The following is a 23,364-nucleotide window of genomic DNA, read 5'->3' on the forward strand; positions in this document are numbered from 1 at the left end:
GTTGTGTCTTCAGCAAACTTAATAATGGTGTTGGAGTCGTGCCTGTTCATGCAGTCATGAGTGAACAGGGAGTACAGGAGGGGTTCTGAGCATGCACCCCTGAGGGGCCCCCGTGTTGAGGATCAGCGTGGGGCAGGTGTTATTACCTACCCTTACCACCTGGGGGGCGGCCCGTCAGGAAGTCCAGGATCCAGTTGCAGAGGGAGGTGTTTAGTCCAGGGTCCTTAGCTTAGTGATGAGCTTTGAGGGCACTATGGTGTTGAACGCTAAGCTGTAGTCAATGAATAGCATTCTCACATAGGTGTTACTTTTGTCCAGGTGTGAAAGGGCAGTGTGGAGATTGCATCATCTGTGGATCTGTTGGTGCGGTATGCAAATTAGATGGATCTAGGGTTTCTGGGATAATGGTATTGGTGTGAGCCATGACTAGCCTTTCAAAGCATTTCATGGCTACTGACGTGAGTGCTATGGGTTGGTAGTCATTTAGGCAGGTTACCTTAGTGTTCTTGGGCACAGGGACTTTGGTGGTCAGCTTGAAACATGTCAGTATTACAGACTCGGACAGGGAGAGTTTAAAAATGTCAGTGAAGACACTTGCCAGTTGGTCAGCGCACGCTCGGAGTACACATCCTGGTAATCCGTCTGGCCCTGCGGCCTTGTGAATGTTAACCTGTTTGAAGATCTTACTCACATCGGCTGCAGAGAGCGTGATCACGCAGTCGTCCGGAACAGCTGGTGCTCTCATGCATGTTTCATTGTTACTTGCCTCGAAGCGAGCATAGAAGTATTTTAGCTCATCTGGTAGGCTCGTGTCACTCGGCAGCTCTCTGCTGTGCTTCCCTTTGTAGTCTGTAATAGTTTGCAAGCCCTGCCACATCCGACGAGCGTAGGAGCCAGTGTAGTACGATTTGATCTTAGTCCTGTATTAATGCTTTGCCTGTTTGATGTTTCTTTGGAGGGCATAGCGAGATTTATTATAATCTAGAGTCCCACTCCTTGAAAGCGGCAGCTCTACCCTTTAGCTGAGTGCGAATGTTGCCTGTATTCCATGGCTTCTGGTTGGGGTATGTACGTACAGTCACTGTGGGGATGATGTCCTCGATGCACTTATTTATAAAGCCAGTGACTGATGTGGTGTACTCCTCAATGCCATCGGAAGAATCCCGTAATATATTCCAGTCTGTGCTAGCAAAGGAGTCCTGTAGTTTAGCATCTGCTTCATCTGACCACTTTTTTTAGGCGAGTCACTGGTGCTTCCTGCTTTCATTTTTGCTCGTAAGCAGGAATCAGGGGGATAGAATTATGGTCAGATTTGCCAAATGGAGGGCGAGGGAGAGATTTTTACGCGTCTCTGTGTGTGGAGTACAGGTGGTCTAGAATTGTTTTTCCCTCTGGTTGCACATTTAACATGCTGATAGAAATTAGGTAAAACTGATTTAAGTTTCCCTGCATTAAAGTCCCCGGCCACTAGGAGCGCCGCCTCTGGATGAATGTTTTCCTGTTTGCTTATGGCGGTATACAGCTCATTGAGCTCGGTTTTAGTGCCAGCATTGGTCTGTGGTGGTATGTAGACAGCTATGACAAATACAGATGAAAACTCTCTAGGTAGATAGTGTGGTCTACAGCTTATCGTGAGATACTGTACCTCAGGCGAGCAAAACCTTGAGACATCCTTAGATATTCTGTACCAGCTGTTGTTCACAAATATGCATGGGCCCCTGCATCGTGTCTTACCAGAGGCTGCTGTTCTGTCCTGCCGATGGAGTGTATAACCCACCATCTGTATGTTCTAAATGTTGTTGTTCAGCCACGATTCGGTGAAACATAAGATTTTAATGTCCCGTTGGTACGTGCTTTCACTCGTCACCTGATTCTTGCAAGGAACCCTGATCTTTTTCCACGAAATCTCAGTTTCCTTCTCCAGCAAATCACGGGGATCTTGGCCTGGTCGGGCGTCTGTAGTAGTATATCCCTCCCGTCCGACTCATTGAAGAACTCTTCGTCCAGTTTGAGGTGAGCAATCACAGTTCTGATGTCCAGAACCTATTTTCAGGCATAAGACATGGTGGCATCAACATTATGTACAAATCGAACAACGAACAACGCAAAAAACTAACAAAATAGCATGGTTGGTTAAGAGCCGATAAGACGGCAGCCCTCCCCTCTGGCGCCATCGTTTCTGTCTGTAATAAAGCCCTTTATTGGGGTAAAACTCATTCTGATTGGCTGGGCCTGGCTCCCAAGTGGGTGGGCCTATGCCCTCCCAAGCCCACCAATGGCTGTGCCCCTGCCAAGTCTTGGGAAATCCGTAGATTAGGGCCTAATTCTTTTATTTCAATTGACTGCTTTCCTAATTTGACATGTAACTCAGTAAAATCGTTGAAATTGTTGCATGTTGCTTTTATATTTTTGTTCAGTATATATTGAAATTGTGAGTTGGATACTGATTTCTTTCCTAGTTTCACTGCCCTCTGCTGGACATGTGGGCAACATTATCAGAAACCCATAGGAATTGGTTGAGCCTTGAGCTACAGGAGCTACATTCAGGAACCCACCAACACTGAGTGACGGGACTCAGATCTAAAGATGTATTCTAATTTAACATTGGCAATACAGCGCAGTTTTGCTATACAGATAATTTCAATGAAAAGACACTTGTGATAATAAAGATGTTTTTCCTTTCTCTGTAATATTTATTTCATTTTTAATGCGACAACACTTCCAAATGCATATCGAATTCAAAATGCTTTTCACTCTGTTGCTTGGATCAGAAAAAGGACATTGTTTTTTTATAGAAAGGATTTTACAGAATCTATTCTACTCTAACCTTCAAAACAATGACGATCAATGTTCAGTGGACAAGAGAAAGCAATTTCACGGTCTATACATCTGTACACCTGAGAAAATATATATACCATAGAGGAAATGATAAAAAGTTTAAAACATTCAATACTAGCAATATTTTAATCTAATAGGTAGTATACTTTCCAATAGCCAACCTTCATGGAAGGTAATAAAGTCGTTTTTATTTGATTACAATATGATAACATGCAGACAAGCATTAACAAACAACAATATTAACAATGCAAATTATTAAGCCCAACCCTACACATTGAAATAATGATGCATCATGTGTCATATATGTACTATATTGGTTTTACTGAGCACATGCAAGCCAAAAACATGCTTTCATCAATTAAAATTAACAACAAAGGCCAAATAAAAATTACCTGCTTAATCTTAAACAAAGGTTTTTAAATAAAACAAAGAAAAAAAATGATAAGACTTGGATTATTTTAATTTAAAGTAAAAATGTTTGTTTTTTATACACACATGAACAAGTATAATTTAGGACATGACTACAGACATAGGAACATGTCACTTCTAACAAGGTATTTTTCCTTCAATGCTATGATTAGTTTGATGAATTCATCTGATTTAAATAAATAACAATATAAAGTGGACATACTAGAGCTTGAAAACAGACCACACCAATTGTGTGTGTGTGTGTGTGTGTGTGTGTGTGTGTGTGTGTGTGTGTGTGTGTGTGTGTGTGTGTGTGTGTGTGTGTGTGTGTGTGTGTGTGTGTGTGAATTGTGAAATCATAACGCGCTGTCTCTGGAACTTAACCCTTAGATGCAGACCCTGATTCTGGGAGGCATTTTTTTACTTTGCCAATCATCTTGTTACAAAACATTGTTCACAACCATTTCCATTTGTACAACTCTTTCCTTAGAGAAAGCACAGCTTTTCCAAAAATACAATATAGAATATATCAACAGCAATTAAAACAACAGATCAAATGATTTTAAGAAAATGAAAACAGGATAACAATGCCTTCCCAGACTAATGCCACCGTGTTAAAAGTGTTAAGTACTCCAGATCCACATTAAAGGGTTTAAGCACACATCTGCATATTTTATCTATTTACGCCAAATGTCACGAGAACACAAAACAAACAACAAACATATGACATTGGTCTATCTATCGGTCAAATTAAACAGGAAAATCCCTCGGTTTGCATGAATACACTCACATTCAGAGGAAAAGTGGGGTACAGTACTCAACATGGAACCCTTTTACATTAGCAGAAAATGACATTAAAAAGAGATCAGAGTCACATCACAGCATATATTGTGAGGTGCATTGTGGATAACTGATGTGTGAATCAAAATGAATTCACACATGAAGGAAGAGAGCAGTAAAACTGTATGAGCAGGGAAACAAACACACTTCGGATAAAAGTTCAGCTAGTTTTTCCGACAAAATCCCCAAAGTATTTACAAGATCAGGGCAGTTATGTGTTGGTGTTCTGTTATACTGTCTTGCATTGTAGATTACATTCACATATCTAGCAAAATATCTTTCACTACACCCTCCAGTCTTCAAGGGCTCTACGCTTTCACACTAAACTGTGGGACTGGTACTTTTACTTTGTAAAAGTAAGATAACATGTGTTGTCCATTCATCACACAGCTCTGGTAGTTCTACAGGTGTAGTTCAATAGGTGTAGGTTTTGTGAGCATCCGAGGGGTGTAGGGGTGGGAAAAGCCGGCTTTAGGCCCCACCTGGTGGCTAAACAACCCATTACAACGTGTGGAATCTCTCCACAGAGACTTAATTGACTGCAGCTGCACATCTTGTACAGCTGGCTGCAATTAGGGCGGCAGAACATGGGGAGGCAGTGGCGTTCAGAGAGGGAGAGAGAAAGCCGTGAGGAGGACACACCAAAGTTTTATCGCAAATATTGGACCAGTTTGCACCCAATGCCGAAGGTTTGAAGTTCTCTCTGCCCTGGGGTAAAAGATTATCTTCCCCAGTGACTTACGTTTATGTTCAGTTGCTGACATAAGGGCCAGTTGTTGATTTTGATTATTGGCCTCATTTCTTTGTGAGAACATTCTTTTGGGACATGAAGATTCCCCAAGCTACCTGTGAAACCTTTATTTATTTAATAAATCCTCTTTGAGTGCTGAATTGCCTTGTCTGTCTCTTGGTTTTGCATTACCACACGTGACACACTCCTCCATCTGCGGAGTTGTTACACTGGTGGAGAATGTGAGTGTCCCCGTGTGGTAGTGAAACCTGAGACAACCATTTAGACAAGTTATGGTGCCCTGTAGGCTGTGAAGACAGGGTTTTTTAAGTCGGTTTTTACAAGAGAAAATGCTGCTGGCAGAAGAATGGATGTCAAGTCTCTCAACCTTGAGGTGGTTGGCGACGGAGGGGACTAAGCACCACACATAAGGGAGCACTGAATAGCTCTGAAGGTAGTCTTGAGTTTCTCACCAGCCATAAATAACTCTCGGCTCCCGGGTGGTGCAGCGTTCTAAGGCACTGCATCTCAATGCAAGAGGCATCACTAGAGTCCCTGGTTCGAATCCATGCTCTATCACCTCCGCCCGTGATTGGGAGTCCCAAAAGGCGGTACACAATTGGCCCAGCATCGTCTGGGTTTGGCCGGGGTAGGCAGTCATTGTAAAAAATAATTTGTTCATAACTGACTTGCCTAGTTTAATAAAGGAGCTCCTTGTGGATCCAGAAATCACTGCAGCTATCAGTGACATGAAAAATGTTGCTAGAAGACTGAACAGTGCTTAGCAAGACGTAAGTACCGCCACCTGTGGCTGTAACAAAGAAGTGCCAGCTGATACTTCAAGGGGGAAGGCAAAGGAAGAAGTGAGCAGATGCCTGTTAGCAGACACCCAGGGGCAGCAGGGGCACGAGGGCCTCCCTACTAGATGCTGACCAGGCCAAGGAAGCCTTCAAGAGGCAGTTTGAAGAAGAGAAGACCAGCAAAGAGGCCCTGGAGGAGCGTCTGGGGTGCCTGTGTGCCGTCCTACAAGAAGAGCGTCATGGCCTCAAACGGCTCCATGAGAAGTCAAGGCGGCTGGCCACCTTGCAAGAGGAGACTTTAAGCAACAGGAAGAGGGTAACCTGGCTGTAAAGTCAACTGAAAGAGAATCAAGTATGGTCCTCAGCCTGCAGGAGAAGTGCAGGGACCAAGGGCAAGAGGTGAGAAGGTAAAGACTAAGTTCCAGGATGTTGTAGTGACTTTGGAATAAGAGGTCACTGTTCTGAATCGAGAACATTTATCTTAAAGAGGTAGTTCACGCTGCCAATGAGCAATCTGAAAAGCTCATGAAAATTAATGCTCGGCTCAGAGGAAAAGCTCAGGTGAGAAGAATTAGAGGCAGGAAAGCTGCAGCTGAAGAGGGTCCTGGAGGTCTCTGAGGTAGCTCATGAGTGTGCAGAAAAGGAGCATAGGGAGCAGGTAGCCAGCACCCAGAATTTAGAGATCTGCCGGCAGAGGGCAGAGCTACAAGGGGAAGCCCAGGCTGGGATGTTGGCCCTGTTGGAGTAAAGCTGCACCCCAGTTCAAAACGAACAGGGGTTTCCACAAAGGTGCTGGACAAGCAGTAAGAGCAAGCAGACCGAGCAGGAACTGCCCAGGTAATTGAGAAGCAATGAAGAGGAACAATGTGCAGGCCTGTCTGGAAGAGGAGCAGGCAGCAAGAAGGCTTGAGCAGGAGGCAGTGAAGAGCCTCATAAGTGAATTGAAAAGGAATGAAGAGATGGCAAAGAAGTCAGCGATGGAAGCCAAGTGGTGGAATTGATGGAGGAGAAGATGTCCCTGGCAGGAAAAGCCTCTGAATTGCAATCATAAGTGGAAAACGCAATGAGGTTCAGTAAATGCAGGATGTCGTTCACAGGCTGGAGACACTTCTTTCCAAAACCCAGAAGACAGAACTGCCAGCAGGTGGATCAATTGCACAGAAGGCAGTGAGACAATGAACCCAACAGGGCGGTAGTAGAGGCAACTGGCTCACCCTCAGGTCAAACCTCTGACACGACGCAGAGGAAAAAGTCACAGCCAGAGAAGAAGAATCCCCTTTAAAGACAGGATGAGGCCAAGGAGGTAGTGGAGCTCTGCCAGTCATCCACCGAGTCAAACGTGAATGGAAGAGCTACAAGACATGGGTAAGCCTGACAAACCAACTATGTTACTGAGCCTCCCCAGAAGTGGTGGAGTGTTGGAGAGTGGGCCTGGGAGTCAGAGGGCCTACTGTGGTCAGGCAAGTTCATTAAGATGGATGATGGTTATATGGTAACCCAAGACTTTGCCAAGCTTTTGGTTACCAGGGGGCCTCAGGGAGAGTCTTCCAACTCCACAGAAACTGGTCAACTACCATCAGGTACACCACCAGGGGACAGCGAGCCCCACCTTTACCATGAGGTAAAGGTCCAAGACGGGACTGTGGTGGTGAGTATGACCAATGAAAAGGGATGTTCAGAAATGGAGAAACCTCAAACTCCTGGCATGGACCTTCAAATGTCCTTTGACCAGAGCTGAGGCAGGTGGCATACTGTCGGGGTGCTCTATTTTGAAAATGTTGAAGAAGCATGGTTTTCCAAGAAGGGCTGGAAGTGACCAAAATAAATGCCCTGTGAAAGAAAAGGGGCTTGAGGTAAAACTGAGGTAAAACAAACATTTCTGAACATTTCTGTGATAATAACCCAAGACTTTGTAGAAACCCTGAGGCCCAAGTGGAAAAAGGCGAGCCGCTGTCATTCAAAGGAGAACGGGAAAGCTGGTGAGGAGGCACAGACGCATGGAGGTGAGAGCCTTCCCCCTCTCAATAACCAGTTATCGTGTGTGCCCCAGAAGGTGGCCGAGAACCAGACCCATGAAGAGGGTGAACCATGGAGATGACGAACATCAACCTTTGTTGTATGACCCCTAGAGGTCCAGGGGTGTACCTTCATGGCCTTGGATGAAATGCCTGGTCAAGAGTTGACTCTATCGGGGTATTGGCCTGTACAAACCACGAGTTGAAGCAGGGATGGGCGGTGTGTGAGCATCCGAGGGGTGTAAGGGTGGGAAAGGCCGGCTTTTGGCCCCACTTGGTGGATAAACAACTCATTACAAGGTGTGGCATCTCTCCACAGAGACTTAATTGACTGCAGCTGCACATCTTGAACAGATGGCTGCAATTAGGGTGGCAGAACATGGGGAGGCAGTGGCGTTCAGAGAGGGAGAGAGAGAGCAGTGAGGAGGACACGCCTAACCATTGGACCAGTCAGCACCCAATGACGACGGTTTGAAGCTCTCTCTGCCCTGGGAGAAAATAAATCACTGGGGAAGAATACGATTACATTCAGTTATTGCCATAAAGGGCCAGCTGTTGATTTTGATTATTGGCCGTGTTTTTTTTTACCAGTTAATAAATCCTCTTTGAGTGCTGAATTGCCTTGTCTGTCTCTTGGTTTTGCACTACCACACATGACACACTCCTCCACCTACGGAGTTTTAACAGTTTAAATGTGTTCATACAGGAAAGCTCTGGTAGTTCTACAGGTGTACAGCAGGCTTGGTCCAAGTGGCCACCGCTGGCTCCGTCAAGTCATCATGCTGCTCAAAACATAAAGGGATAGAAAACAGTTCAGTTTCAGCAACGTCAACATTTCTGGGCTAAATCTGATCTGACTTTCTTGTCATGGGAAAATATTGAAACAAGCCTACACCTGGTGGTCTCTAGGAAGACATTACTGTTTTGTTGAGATTGAGAGCTGAATCCTGACGTGGGATATAACAATATCTTTTAGGTAAAACATCCCCTTTGATTATATGAGGTATTTGCACAAATGTTCAAATATGCAGTAGGATTGTGTCATAGTGGAGAAAATGTGTGAGGTTTGATAAGGAAGGGTTAGAGACTTACCTCAACTATCTGTGGTGGGTACGCATGAAGATCTGCGTGAGCGGTTACACATGTTCTTCTGTAAAACCGAGGCAAAACACAAAGATAAGTCAATAACAATTTAAAAAACCTTCTAAACGAGAGCAAACCAATCAGTAGAACTACACCACTTCATAATATGGTAGCAACATAAGAGCTGTGATCCCATCCTATCCTGTCTATAAGAAGTGAGTGGGTGCCCTGTACCTTTTCATGAAGACGGTGATGGAGGACTGTGTCAGAGAGCCAAGGATGTCTCAACGCTTCAGAGGCACCTATCCTCCAACTGTAGAAAAACACACACAAACACATAGTGTTTACACACACAAACACACAGATATATATACAAACAGATGTAAAATGTCATAGAAGAAAAATAGATTTTAGATTTTTATTGCCAAATATACAGTATATGTGGTGCAATATACTGTGCCTCAAGAAAGTATTCAGACCCCTTGACTTTTTCCACATTTTGTTACATTACAGCCTTGTTCTAAAATATATTCAATAATTGTTTTCCTCATCAATCTACAAACAATACCCCATAATGACAAAGTGAAAACAGGTTTTGTCGAAATTTTGGCAAACGTTTTAAAATGAAAAAACAGAACACCTTATTTACATAAATATCCAGACCCTTTGCTATGAGATTCGAAATTGAACTCAGGTGCATCCTGTTTCCATGATCATCCTTGATGTTTCTACTACTTGATTAGAGTCCACCTGTGGTAAATTAAATTGATTGAACTTGATTTGGAAAGGCACATACATGTCTATATAAAGATGCATCTGACAGTGCATGTCAGAGCAAAAACCAAGCCATGAGGTCAAAGGAATTGTCTGTAGAGCTCCGAGACAGGATTGTGTTGAGGCAAAGATCTGGGGAAGGGTACCGAAAGATTTCTGCAGCATTGAAGGTCCCCAAGACCACAGTGACCTCCATCATTCTTAAATGGAAGAAGTTTGGAACCACCAAGGCTCTTCCAAGACCTGGCTGCCCCGCCAAACTGAGCAATGTGTGTGTCCAAACTTTTGTGTGTGTGTGTGTGTATTACTTTCTAACCCTACCACCCCTCCTCTAATTGGAGTAAAGTAGTAAACAACAACGCTTAGGCCTCTACTTCCAGCTTATACATACTATATACATTTTATGGACACAGTCTATTTTACGATAGTTCTATTTAGTTTGTTTTTATCCCTGTCTTTCCTCTACCCTCAACCTCCCATTTATTTCTGTTGATTCTATTTGCCATGTCTTTCAAACTGTGCTCTTCACAAAAGTTCATAACCCATATACATTTTACAAACACACTATGTTTTACATTTGTTATCCTGTTCTTATTTGTTATTAGTCCTAACCTTCAGCTCCATTCAATGTGATATCTGTTGTTTTATTTTTAATACATTAGCAAAAAAAAAAAAAAACACTGTTTTTGTTTTGTCATGATGGTGTGTAGATTGATGAGGGAAAAAACAATTGAATCTGTTTTAGAATAAGGCTGTAACGTAACAAAATGTGGAAAAAGTCAAGGGGCATGAAGACTTTCCGAATGCACAGTATTTTGAAATCAAGCAGATGTATGATACCTTTTATTGATGATGAGGAGTTTGGAGATGAAGTCTTTGGCCTCCTCTGAGATGTCTGTAAATTCTGCCTCTTCAAAATTCCACTGGCAGGCCAGAATGTTATTCAAAGTCTCATTGTCATCGTCACCTAGGAAGGGACACAGACCGCTTAGCCTGTGGAAGAAGAGAAAGAGTCTTTATTGTGTGTGTGTGTGTGTGTGTGTGTGTGTGTGTGTGTGTGTGTGTGTGTGTGTGTGTGTGTGTGTGTGTGTGTGTGTGTGTGTGTGTGTGTGTGTGTGTGTGTGTGCGTTTGGGCTCCTGAGTGGCGCAGCGGTCTAAAGTCACTGCATCTCAGTGCTAGAGGCGTCAATGCTATGGGAGTTCCATAGGGCAGCGCACAATTGGCCCAGCACCTTACGGGTTAGGGTTTGGCCGGGGTAGGCCGTCGTTGTAAATAAGAATTTGTTCATAACTGTCTTGCCTAGTTAAATAAAGGTTCAATAAATAAATGAGTGTGCATGTGTACTCACAACATATATGTAATCACTCCCAGGCTCCACATGTCGGTGTTGAATGACACAAAGTCGTAGTTGACAACTTCTGGGGCCAGGAACTCTGGGGTGCCGAAATTTATTCGTAACTTCTCTCTGGGCTTGTATCTAGGGGGAATACATGCTTATTTTTATTGGGAATCTATCAATACAAATACAATAGTTTAATGCTGCATGCACTGATACATCATATATGATATACAATTATGCTAATTCAAGTGGACGATTCATGTGAATATGAAACCTACTTTCTGGCAAGTCCAAAGTCGATGATCTTAATTTTATTCGTGACTCTGCTCACACATAGAATATTCTCTGGCTGAAAAAGGTGAAACAATAGCAACACAGTAGTATATAGAAACCATTGTTGCCTGTTGTGTACAATCTGATATGCTATCAATAATATCAGTGGCTATGGAAAACAATGACCTCTGGCACATTAACACTGATCTGAAGCAATAAGTATATATTGTTTTGCTCACCGCCCCTGTCAAACACAGTGTGGTAGTCTACCTTGAGGTCCAGATGGAGGATGTACATCTTGTGCATGTGCTGCAGGCCTTCACAGATCTGCCTGATGAACAGCACCGTGTCCAGCTCCATCAGAGTGTAGTTCTCATCGATGATCCTGTCAAAGAGCTCCCCTCCATCCACACTACAATCACACACACAAAAACACATTAGGATGCTGCAGAAACGTATGAAGCAAATTGCCCAAAAACAGGACTTGAGCTTGGGGTTGCTAGGAAGTAAAGACTGCATGTGCCATGGTCTGAATCAGTAGACTCAAAATGCTGCTGTACTTTCCTGAACACATTCACTATCATTTAATTTCATTCAAGTTTCCTCAAAATCCATTTATTTAAAGATACTACAAGACTGCACAGTGCACTGACCTATCGTGTATTCTCTATCTACAGTGGCATCATGGCATAAAAATGATGTCAAATGAATTTAAGCTTAAAGATGAGGGTTGAGAAAACATTGTGGGAAGGAACAGACAGCGACGCAGAGAACCATAGACATACACTACATTACAAAAAGTATGTGGAATCCTGCTTGTTGAACATCTCATTCCAAAATCATGGGCATTAAAATGGAGTTGGTCCCTCCATTGCTGCTATAACAACCTTCACTCTCGTAGGAAGGCTTTCCACCAGTGGAGGCTCTTCAGAGGAGGAAGGGGAGGACCATCCTCCTCAGTGAAATTTAATACAAAATGTAATTGTAAAACATTTGAAAAATTATCCTTTTTAGATAAAACTATACTAAAAATAATCACATCACCAAATAACTGATTAAAACACTACTTTGCCAAGAAGGTCTACAATAGCCTCAACCGCTGTCTGTAGGGTAGCACCATGGTGTAGCCAGAGGACAGCTAGCTTCCATCCTCTTCTGGGTACATTGACTTCAATAGAAAACCTAGGAGGCTAATGGTTCTCACCCCCTTCTATAGACTTACACACTAATTATGATAATTTCCGGAGGACGTCCTCCAGCCTATCAGAGCTCTTGTATCTAGTACTGAAAGCATAAGCTTCAGCTAGCTAGCACTGCAGTGTATAAAATGTGGTGAGTAGTTGAATCAAAGAGTGAGAAAGGCAATAGTTGAACAGTTTTGAACAAAACAATTTCTTCCAAAATGAAGGACAAGCACTTTAAGCTTCACTTACTGAGCTAGCAAATGCAGCTAGCTAGCCCCAGACCATTATTCCTCATCCACCAAACTTTACAGTTGGCCCTATAGATTGGAGCATTTACTTTTGTATATATAGTGTACAATATAATGCTGATATGTTTTATTTAGTTCTATGGAGGGAACGTACTATTCCAGCACCAGGATGATGTCGTTCCTGGACTCGTAGGCGGCGTAGAGCTGGATCAGGTTGGCGTGGTCCAGCTGGTTCATGACCGTGATCTCATTCTTCACCACCTCCTACATGCCAAACACACACCAACCACACAGTGAGAGGTGTCAGATGTTCGTTTGCAGCTAGCAAGCAGTGTACGGCTCTTCTATTCAGTGTCAAATTTAAAATTTATCAGAAAATGAGGAAGAAACATATTCCCCGTCCATCCACTTCTTTAGAGTGAAAAGGTTTTTAGAGTGTTATGTTCAGATGTCTAATTCCACATTTTCAACAACAAAATAATTATACTCAAAAAGTATTTCAAAATAACTTACTTTTTCAAGGAAGCTGCAAGGTGTGTAGAGGTTTTTTATATGCATGCAAAACGCACATAGCCTTCGAAGATGCATTTTTAAACCTTAACCAGTGTAGTTTATTCAGTTTATATTCCAAGTACATTTACTCATTAAGAATTAGGACCTTCTCTTTCTGACTCCGGGCTTTGATGATCTTGGCAGCCAGGGTGAGACCCGAGGAGTTTTCCATGCATTTGTGCACCTGGCCAAAACGACCTCTAAGAGAGAGACGGAAAAAATAAGTAAGGTGTCTTCAGTTTCGGACTCATTTTCTTTTTTATAACGTAACCTTACTCCCTCTCCCTCTGACTAAGAGTTGGCACAACGATCACCTGTAAGTCACAAATACTATAATGTTACTCATCCAGGTAATATGTCCCCTGAATGGAGGGAGATTGCACAGTCAGAAGATGAACTACTTGAACTATCAAAACTATTTCATCAGTATGTCCTCGGATACTAAATCAGTTCTCCTCCAATACAAGAAAGTAATGTCATTTTGTGAAGGTATTGTATTGTTCCACTGGATGTCATAAGGTGAATGCACCAATTTGTAAGTCGCTCTGGATAAGAGCGTCTGCTAAATGACTTAAATGTAAATGTAATGTATTGTTCATTTCTCCTTTAATTCATTGAATGAGAGTAAGGGTCCTCTCTTTGAAAATGTAGATTAACACTTAGAGATTAGCTCACAGCTGGCAGTGGGGGTATGGTTTCACATACCCCAAAGGCCTTCAGTAAAAATAACTGCCCTGACTCTGGAGTTATGAACCAGGGGAGAGGAGAAGAGAGGAGAGGAGAGGAGGGTTACACAACTCAACATTGTTGAGGACCTCTGTTCCTCTCTGTCTATGATTTAGGTGAGATATAATTTGTTCCATGAGTTTGGTTCCAAAAGACAATGGAGAATCGACTAATAATTGACAAATGTATAATAACTCAGTACAATGTAGGAAAGAGCTCGATGGAGAGGAGTCGTTGATGGCCTGTGCTCTCTGTGCTCTCTGTGCTCTCTGTGCTCTCTATGCTCTCTGTGCTCTCTGTGCTCTCTGTGCTCTCTATGCTCTCTGTGCTCTCTATGCTCTCTGTGCTCTCTATGCTCTCTGTGCTCTCTGTGCTCTCTGTGCTCTCTGTGCTCTCTGTGCTCTCTGTGCTCTCTGGGGAGCGATCGGCCTAAGCAGGCACTATTTTATGTTACTCTTTGGAACCTCACAATGGTCACAGCGGATGGATACAATTATTCTTGAATTTGAAGTTGAAAAGTCATTTCAAATTTGACCTTGTGGTTCAAATCATGATGTATCGCTAGGAACAGGATAGTTACACTTACCCTCCGAGAACCTCTGCTCTGTTGATGGTGTAGAAGTTGCTGATCTGGTTCGGTTTGGCTGACACCATCCGATGGTTGAATGGAGCCGGAGGAGGAGAGCTTTTATCTTAATTAAAGGAGATATGATACAAAATTATTTCATTTTTAACCATTTAACCATGGAAGTTACATAGAGATTGACATCTATTTTTCAAGTGAGCCCTGGCAAACAGTAGCATGGAGGGGAAATAGAAGCTGTATTGTTAATCAGTTAGCATGTGGCTCTATTAATGGTACCTCATAATCAAGTTATCATCCTGTGCTAACTAACACACTGTGGTAAACATGAGAAAGGAGATACAATGTTGGTTATGCAGACTACAGTACTCTCATACTTTGTTACTCCTAAGAAGCATGCTTTTTTATACCCTAATTCAATATGATTATGATATTTTCTACAAAAAGAGAAAGAATAGCCACCATATCAAAAATCTATTGGACTTCATATCAGGACAAATCCTAATATTTGTTTGCGTAACTCCAGTTTTCCACTGAGATTAATGTGTGATTTATGGAATCGTTGAGTTGAGTGTGCGCATTTCAAGTTCCTCCCTCAGTACTTATCACCTTTCCCCCAGACTTAAAGCCACGGTGCCCCATAAAAATGCTGGTCCTCACCAATGAAGAACTGTTCCCCAGTCGACTGCCTGACTTCTGTAGACTGATCCGGCTTCTTCTCTTTTCCCATCCTCTCCTTCAGTTCCACACGGATATCCACCCCATCTGCCTTGAAGATGCCCCATCCCTCATCCTCATCCTCTGGTCTTTCTCCTTCCTCTTCCTCCTCCTGCCTCTCCCCCTGCCTCACATATTCCTCTCCTGCTCCTCCCTCCACCCGACTCTTCTTGTGGTCCTCCACTCCCAGGTCTTCATCCGCCACACGACGCTTACTGCTGGTGCTGCACTCTTCAATCTGGTCCTGTTCTGCAGCTTCCAGAGACTGAGAGGAGGCACTTCTGTTGTGGACTTCACAACTGGAATAGACAAACATAAACTCAGCAAAAAAATAAATGTCCTCTCACGGTCAACTGCGTTTATTTTCAGCAAACTTTCAGCAAACTTGTGTGTAAATATTTGTATGAACATAACAAGATTCAACCACTGAGACATAAACTGAACAAGTTCCACAGACATGTGACTAACAAAAATGGTATAATGTGTCCCTGAACAAAGGGGGGGGGTCAAAAGTAACAGTCAGTATCTGGTGTGGCCACCAACTGCATTAAATACTGCAGTGCATCTCCTCCTCATGGACTGCACCAGATTTGCCAGTTCTTGCTGTGAGATGTTACCACACTCTTCCACCAAGGCACCTGCAAATTCCCAGACATTTCTGGGGCGAAAGGCCCCAGCCCTCACCCTCCGATCCAACAGGTCCCAGACGTGCTCAATGGGATTGAGATCCAGGCTCGTCGCCTGCCATGGCAGAACACTGACATTCCTGTCTTGCAGGAAATCACACACAAAACGAGCAGTATGGCTGGTGGCATTGTCATGCTGAAGGGTCATGTCAGGATGAGCCTGCAGGAAGGGTGCCACCTGAGGGAGGAGGACGTCTTCCCTGTAACGCACAGCGTTGAGATTGCCTGCAATGAAGACAAGCTCAGTCTGATGATGCTGTGACACACCGCCCCAGACCATGACGGACCCTCCACCTCCAAATTGATCCCGCTCCAGAGTACAGGCCTCGGTGTAACGGTCATTCCTTCGACGATAAACTCGAATCCGACCATCACCCATGGTGAGACAAAACCGCGACTCGTCAATGGAGAGCACTTTTTGCCAGTCCTGTCTGGTCCAGCGATGGTGGGTTTGTGCCCATAGGCACTGATGTCAGGTGAGGACCTGCCTTACAACAGGCCTACAAGCCCTCAGTCCAGCCTCTCTCAGCCTATTGTGGACAGTCTGAGCACTGATGGAGGAATTGTGTGTTCCTGGTGTAACTCGGGCAGTTGTTGTTGCCATCCTGTACCTGTCCCGCAGGTGTGATGTTCAGATGTACCGATCCTGTGCAGGTGTTGTTAAACGTGGTCTGCCACTGCGAGAATGATCAGCTGTCCATCCTGTCTCCCTGTAGCACTGTCTTAGGTGTCTCAAAGTATTGACATTGCAATTTATTGCCCTGGCCACATCTGCAGTCCTCATGCCTCCTTGCAGCATGCCTAAGGCAAGTTCATACAGATGAGCAGGGACACTGGGCATCTTTCTTTTGGTCAGTAGAGTCAGTAGAAAGGCCTCTTTAGTGTCCTAAGTTTTCATAACTGTGACCTTAATTGCCTACCGTCTGTAAGCTGTGAGTGCCTCCACAGGTGTGTGTTCATTAATTGTTTATGGTTCATTGAACAAGCATGGCAAACACTGTTTATACCCTTTACAATGAAGATCTGTGAAGTTTTTTGGATTTTTACGAATTATCTTTGAAAGACATTTTTTTGCTGAGTTTATTTTAGAAATTAGTGTGTGTATTTGAAAGACAGGGATCACAGAGTGAATGGTACTGAAGTAGAGAGAGAAATAAAGAGAGAGAATGAGAGGGACAGAGAGTGAGAGACAGAGAACGAAACAAAGAAATACATCAAATAAAATAAATAGGAAGGGATTGAGGAGGGTAGAGGGGATACTCTACCTCTCTGGAATAGAGCCAGTCTCTGCTGGAGCTTCAGGGGAGGGTGGGAGAGGAGGGAGATCCTTAACTGACATATCAGCAGCTTCTGATGGGCCTGCACTGTCCTCCTCCTTTTTATTCCCCTCTCTCTCCTCTGCTCCTCTAACCTCCTCAGGCTGCTCTGTGATTTTCAACAGCTCTTCCTCTCGCTCCTCTTCCTTGAACTTCGATTCACTGAGGTGGTCTTCCTTCTCTTGCTTCTTTATGACCTCCTCTTCCTCCTTCCTCTCCTCCACTTTTAGTCCATCTCCTGCTGCCTTCCTCTCCTCCTCAGACAATGACTCCTCTTCGGCCACGGGGGCCTTGGGGCCCTCGAGGATCAAGTCCAGCAGGTTCGGGCTGAGGGACCCAGTCTGTGATGACCCCAACCCCTCTGAGGCCCTTCCAGATCCAGCCTCCAGGTCCAAGACGCCATCAGGGGTAAGCTGCTGCTGGTGACCTGATGATGATCTCTCTGCATTCTCCCTGTTGAGCTTCTGAACCTCCTTTAGCAGCAACGCCTGCTTCCTCAGGGAGATGGTGTCTGCATTGGGACAAACAGAATGGCCAAGGGGATACAGTTATAATTAATTCAACCACCTGCATGATTTTCACTTTAGTAACTCTAATCAGATGATTGCACAATATCTCAGAATGTCAACACACTCCTAGTATCCTCCTAAGATGATGGCAGGTGGTTGTCTGAAGTGTCAGTCTGATCTTTTTTATTCTCTTCGATGTTTTGGTTTCATGATGTACTTGTTAGCGCAATACTGTTGTTTACATCTGACAGGAAGACTGCTGTGACTAGCCGGTTGGTTATCTTTTGTGTGGCTCCAAGATAGTATCATTCAAGGAAGTCTATTTACTTCTCCCGCTCTCTAAGCTTTCAGAACACATGTTGTTTACGTCTCACATGTTACATGTTGTGAGTGCTGCTGTGTGTGACTTAGTTTGTTTTGACTGGTAAAGGTCACTGTGTGTGTGTTGTACGGCTGTGAGCTATTGTTGACACATTTGAATGTACTGTGAACACCTGCTGTATCTGGGGGTTTCTTCTTCTGTGTTTTCAGACCTTTTGTGCTCAGACTGGGCTTCTCCTTCCCATCCTTCCCCTTGTGATCTTTTGACTAAAGGAAGGGAAGAACGAAAGATAAGATCATCACGTTCTGCATTTGGTTTACATTTCAACATTCTTCAAAATGAGGTAAAATGTGTATGTTTCCCTGAAACCGCTACCACTATGTAATTACAATATTCACTGCACAGAAACTTCATGATAAACATGTTTTCTGTGAGCAAGTTTACACGTACAAAGTTTCCGCAGAGTTTGCGGATTGTGAGAAAATGCTTTGGTCCATGGAGCTTTGTTGTCTTGTGACTGTGAGTGGTCTCCGGTCTACTAGGTTTGGGTTCACATTTAGTGGTTATCATCCCTTGAGTCCCTTTAGTGGCTTTAGTAGAGGTAGTTTTCTGTTAAGGAGACAGACAACATGGCAATGCTAGTTGGACAATGGTGAATGGTATGCAACATGAGATGGATTATGGCACTGTTAGAGAGGGTAAGGAGGACGGGGAGTGGTAGTGAGAGAGGTAGGTTACAAATGAACATGAACATTTGACAGTATGAAAAATGAAAACACGTGTTACAATATGTGAAATGAATCAAATGAATGACTGAATGTGATGTGATGTTAAAGATGAAAGGAACATGAATGTAACCGTCAAAACATATAGCCTAGCCTGATCAGTTGTTTTATTCAAGTTAGCATCCTGGTACTGTATTAATACAAACTACAAAGCCAAACTTGTTTCAGTCAAAGCATGATGTTGACTGTCCACAGCAGATGTATAGATAGGTTGGTACATATGTGCGAGGCTGTGAATTTATAGTTAATCACTTGTCACAGTGAGCGATGGAATGCAATACTGACCCTAAGCGGAGAAATTGCCCGCAACCAACCAAACAAGTCTTCTCAAACAGACTTCGAACCCGAGGGGCTACCCAGTACTATAGTAAACACTCCAGTCCTTTAATGAGCAGGTCAACATCTTTAAAAAAATGTCTCAAGGCGTGTTGTTGGTTGTGAGGTAAGCACTGATCAGTAGTAAGGCAGAGGAGATATTTTGAGGATGGGGATTTCCACAGTGGTATGATATGTGTGTGGTTTGATATGTGTGTGGTTTGTGTGGTGTGTGTGGGGGGGACCACATTGACAAATGTCTGCGGTAGACAGTCATCTCACACCTTAGAGGTGAATGGAGACGGCCGGAGGCTGGAGCCACCGCCTGGCGAGAGCTCTGACGACAACGAGAATTCCTGGTGATCTGAGTCATACAGTAGCCAATAGACAATCACAGAGGTATGTATGCCCTTACGTGTGGACTTATATGACCCCTTAGTTGCTGTTTGAGTTCTAACCTCAAGTCAAGCTGAAAATGTCAAGTCTGTATCGTAGTTTGAGGTTTTGTGCTAGAACTGTGTTGAAATGGAAAGACCCTTAACTCACCAAATAAGGGTCTGAATGCATTGCAATTATCAGATACTGCACCAGTACCTATTTACAGGACCGCTTTCCTAATTTCCTAGTACACATACTCTACACTACTATACCTCATGACATGTGGAAACTCTTACACTACAATGTATCTCATTCACCATCTAAATGAGTTGGTCTCTGCTTGCAGGTAATAGACCCTGGGCATGAAAACAGATACCAATCTGGCATCCACCCTCATGCCAGTAATGGAACGGGATGATAACTGGCTTTGAGGTACCTATAAGTCCCGCTTAAGGCTTTAATAACAGACAGTATCAGCCATTGACCTTCAGTGTCTCTGTCTAAGACCACTCTCAGTGTGTTACTGCTGGTCACATTGAATCAACAACTTGAAGTGCTTGTTGAAGTTGGAAGGAAATGACTGGGACTTAAGCCTAGAGGATTTGGGTTTAAGTTAACCTTCTACAACAAAAACAGTGCTACTCATTGTGCTTGGACTACTTAACCCAGTGCACTGGACAGTTGACATTATGATTCAAATTCTTCTCTTTCTGTAACCTAATCAGTCCAGTACCAAATGCTTCTAGTTACTTCCCTAAGATCACTGAGTCGTTAACTAGTTTCACATGCTTGCTAGTACATACAGATGTAATATCTTAATTTGATCACTCTGTCGTCACAGAGAACTTTCCTGCATAGCAGGAAATGCAAATGTATAGTACATGCAAGGTTTAACTAGGCTTAAAACATTTTTCATTTCCACTTTAGAATTTCAGACTCCACATAATAATTGACATTCCTGTTGCTGCAGGATTATTTAACTGCTGCGAGACACTGTTCAAATGAAGATATTTTATTTTACTGGCCCAACCTTCCATCCCAAGTAAGACCGATCACCTGAGTAAAGCATCTACAGGGTACAACCACTCCACCATTAAAAACACACTGTCCTATACAGGTCAATCATCTCCTGCTTATTTTGTGCCACTCACATCTGAAGCAGTGCCAGCCTCTGTTCCAGCCTCTGTGCCAGTCTCAAATGTAGCACGCAGTGTGAAGAACAATCATTTACTAGACCCTTTAAATCAATGGCTGTTTGACACTGTTGCCATGACTGGATTTCTAATGAAGAGTTATGAATAGATTTATCTGAAACAATGTACATGGGGGATGCTCTGAATTGTAATGCATATATAGGTAACAGATATCAACACACATCACTGAAACCATAGTACGTCTACAGTATATCCACGCTGGGACCTCTCAACATGACATTACAGGACTGAGAGGGTGAGAGAGAAATACCGCAATAGAGAGAAAGATATACAGAAAACAAGAGAGAGAGACAGATAGAGAGAGTGACAGAGAGAAAGAGAGAGGGGGGAGTCCTTACACTCAGCACCCCAGATGCCGGTGGCCACATTATAGGCCAAGGACGAATGTAGAATGTAGGCTAATGTACAGTATGAGCAGAGCAATAAGTGTATTACTGTAGGTGGTGAAAGGTGGGGGCATATTTGAGTCCTTTTGGTTGGGCATTGTAAACAGATGTTGTTTTTCATATACCACTGTACTTGATTGTGAGGTGGTGGAATGTTCCCCACCAATTCCAACACTGGGTTAGAAGTGTCAAGGCTTTGGCTCCTTCCATACAATATGGCGTGCTCTGCATGGCACTATACAAGCAGTGGAGATCGCTATGTCCCAAAGTCATTTTGCTTTGACACATCTCCCACCACTTCATGAGGAAAAACAGCATGAGCCAAGCCACAATCCTTCCTTAGGAAACAGATCTCCACTTGACTAGCCAGCTTTGCTGCTCTGATCATTTTTCTCTGCAGTGCCAACATCATAAAACTAAACCAAATCAAAAACCAAACATGGAAACATGGAGCACCTTATCTCCGAGCCTGAATACAATGTGCACATTTTTGAAGGACATGTAATTTGCAGGAGCATGAGGAAACAGTGAACCCAGCAATTCATCTAACCTACGTTGCCCATCAAAACATCCATAACATCAATCCATTCTAAATTAACACCTGAACACAAGTCTTTTATTATTAAATTCACATGAACATAATCCAGAGTTTTGTTAATTAAGTAAAGAGTTCATAAAGTGCCTTAATAAAGAACCCTTAATACAGTCTACATAGACCTGCACAAACACACCTCTTTGGTTAGTGCAGTTTGAGCTTCCAGTCTCACCTTGTCAGTCTTCTTAGTAACTGAGCTCTCGCTCTTTTCTGCAGACGATTGCCTCTTAACGTCCACCTTGCCCTTACTGTCTTTGGACTTGGGGGCCTTGTGTGCTGCAGGACGCATAAACATCATCTCCATAACCCGGGAGCTCTTCACCGTCTCCCCGATGAATCTGATGACCTGCTGGATGCTGAGGACCAGATTCTCCATCCCGTCCAGCTTCTCAGCCTGCTTCTCCGAGCGCTGGTCCAACGCCATCATGATGGAGCTCATCTCATGACACATCTCTCTCACCTCGCCCACCACACCTGTACCCTGGGTTTGAGCCAGGGGAAGAGTTAGGGCTCTTGCAGGTATATGGATCTCCTCGTTGTCCACCTTCAGAGTTTCCACGTCCCTTTCGATACCATCAATGTCCTGGGTTATTCCGTCCAGCCGGTTGAGGACCTTCTCCTGGATGTTGATGAGCCTGTCCATCTTACTGCTCAGAGACTCAATGCGATTCTGAATGAGGTCCAAGCCGGCACCAGTGCAGTCAGTTAGGTTATCCATCGTGCTTGGCTTTCCAGGGGTTGAGTTAGAGTTCACTATCTTGGAACTCATGACCGAATCACGTTAGGACACCCAATCGAGACAGAAAAAGGGTCACAGAAAGGTTGATGACCAACGTCCGAGTGACAGACGGCACAACTTTTTTGAAAAACGCAGCCAGCCTTATCCCTATGTGCTCCTCTTCAACTGTACAGACAAGCTGATTTAACGAAGGATATGTGAATAAAATGCTAATTTATCAACAACAAAAATGAAGAAAATCAAACTAACTAAATTCAAATCCATAAAGAGTGAAAACAGAAAAATACAGCCAGTAACTGTCAGTGTAACCTGTGGAAACACCTTCAGAATTCTGACTTAACAGTCATCCGGTCGTGAGATTGTCCCTGTCTCTCACCTACTGCTTGACACCTCTGCTCTTCTCCTTACTGGAGGTGGTATTAAGAATGGAATAAGCCTGTCTACATAAATGTAAACGGCACAGCCGACGTCAGCAGGGGACCGGCCAGGGGGGCGGGGGGCTGTGAGAGGCCGTGAGGGGCAGCAGTTTGGCTCTGGAGGGGCTGTCAGACATCTGAGCGCCTTTAAATGTTAAGCCCACCACCGTAGCCAGTCTCTGGCCCACCTGCCAAGTGTCAAAATGGCCAGTGTACACAGTTCCTCTCTCTGAGGCAGAGTGGAAAGTTGTCTGGGACGACGCTAGACACTTTGTTTCGTTTTTTACTTTATTTGCATGTAAATGGTTATAGACTTTTCAGTCTCACTTGGTTGTTTCACCATGATTAGCCTGAGCAGGTGCTTACAGATGGAGAGGGGGGTCACTGACCTGTTTTATTTATAAGCGGTCAGGGACATTTTTAAGTCAACTCAAAATATCCAACAATCATGTCAAAAGTGCGACTCTCACAGAACAGCTGTGTTTGCAAAAAGGGAACTTTTTGAATTAGATCCTTATTAATGACTGGCATAGTAATTAACAGCTTCGCAGTGAGGCTGGAAAAAGAATGATTGTGATAACATCAGGGAAAT

At 43.6% G+C, this 23,364-nt stretch overlaps 1 protein-coding gene across 4 annotated transcripts; it reads right to left on the bottom strand.

Annotated features, from left to right (window-relative positions):
• Positions 1-2,687: 2,687 nt before the first annotated feature.
• Positions 2,688-22,758, bottom strand: LOC115114530 (myosin light chain kinase 2, skeletal/cardiac muscle-like). 4 transcript variants are annotated; one of them, XM_029642838.2, is made up of 15 exons: positions 21,790-22,758; positions 18,395-18,553; positions 18,156-18,210; positions 17,063-17,624; positions 15,055-15,410; positions 14,398-14,503; positions 13,192-13,285; positions 12,688-12,797; positions 11,372-11,513; positions 11,107-11,177; positions 10,838-10,966; positions 10,329-10,481; positions 8,949-9,027; positions 8,724-8,781; positions 2,688-8,413 (listed from the first exon to the last, which is right to left on the bottom strand). In XM_029642838.2, the coding sequence occupies exons 1-14, from the start codon at positions 22,384-22,386 to the stop codon at positions 8,725-8,727; spliced, it is 2,670 nt and encodes an 889-aa protein (XP_029498698.1). In that variant the 5' UTR covers positions 22,387-22,758; the 3' UTR covers positions 2,688-8,413; position 8,724. The 4 variants fall into 4 exon arrangements, with proteins under 4 accessions (XP_029498698.1, XP_029498697.1, XP_029498700.1 ...); XM_029642837.2 differs by having other exon boundaries at positions 18,117-18,210; XM_029642840.2 differs by lacking the exon at positions 18,395-18,553.
• Between the last annotated feature and the right edge of the window lie 606 nt (positions 22,759-23,364).

Source organism: Oncorhynchus nerka, linkage group LG9b (genome assembly GCF_034236695.1).
Source record: "Oncorhynchus nerka isolate Pitt River linkage group LG9b, Oner_Uvic_2.0, whole genome shotgun sequence".
In the NCBI taxonomy this organism is placed as follows: Eukaryota; Metazoa; Chordata; class Actinopteri; order Salmoniformes; family Salmonidae; genus Oncorhynchus; species Oncorhynchus nerka.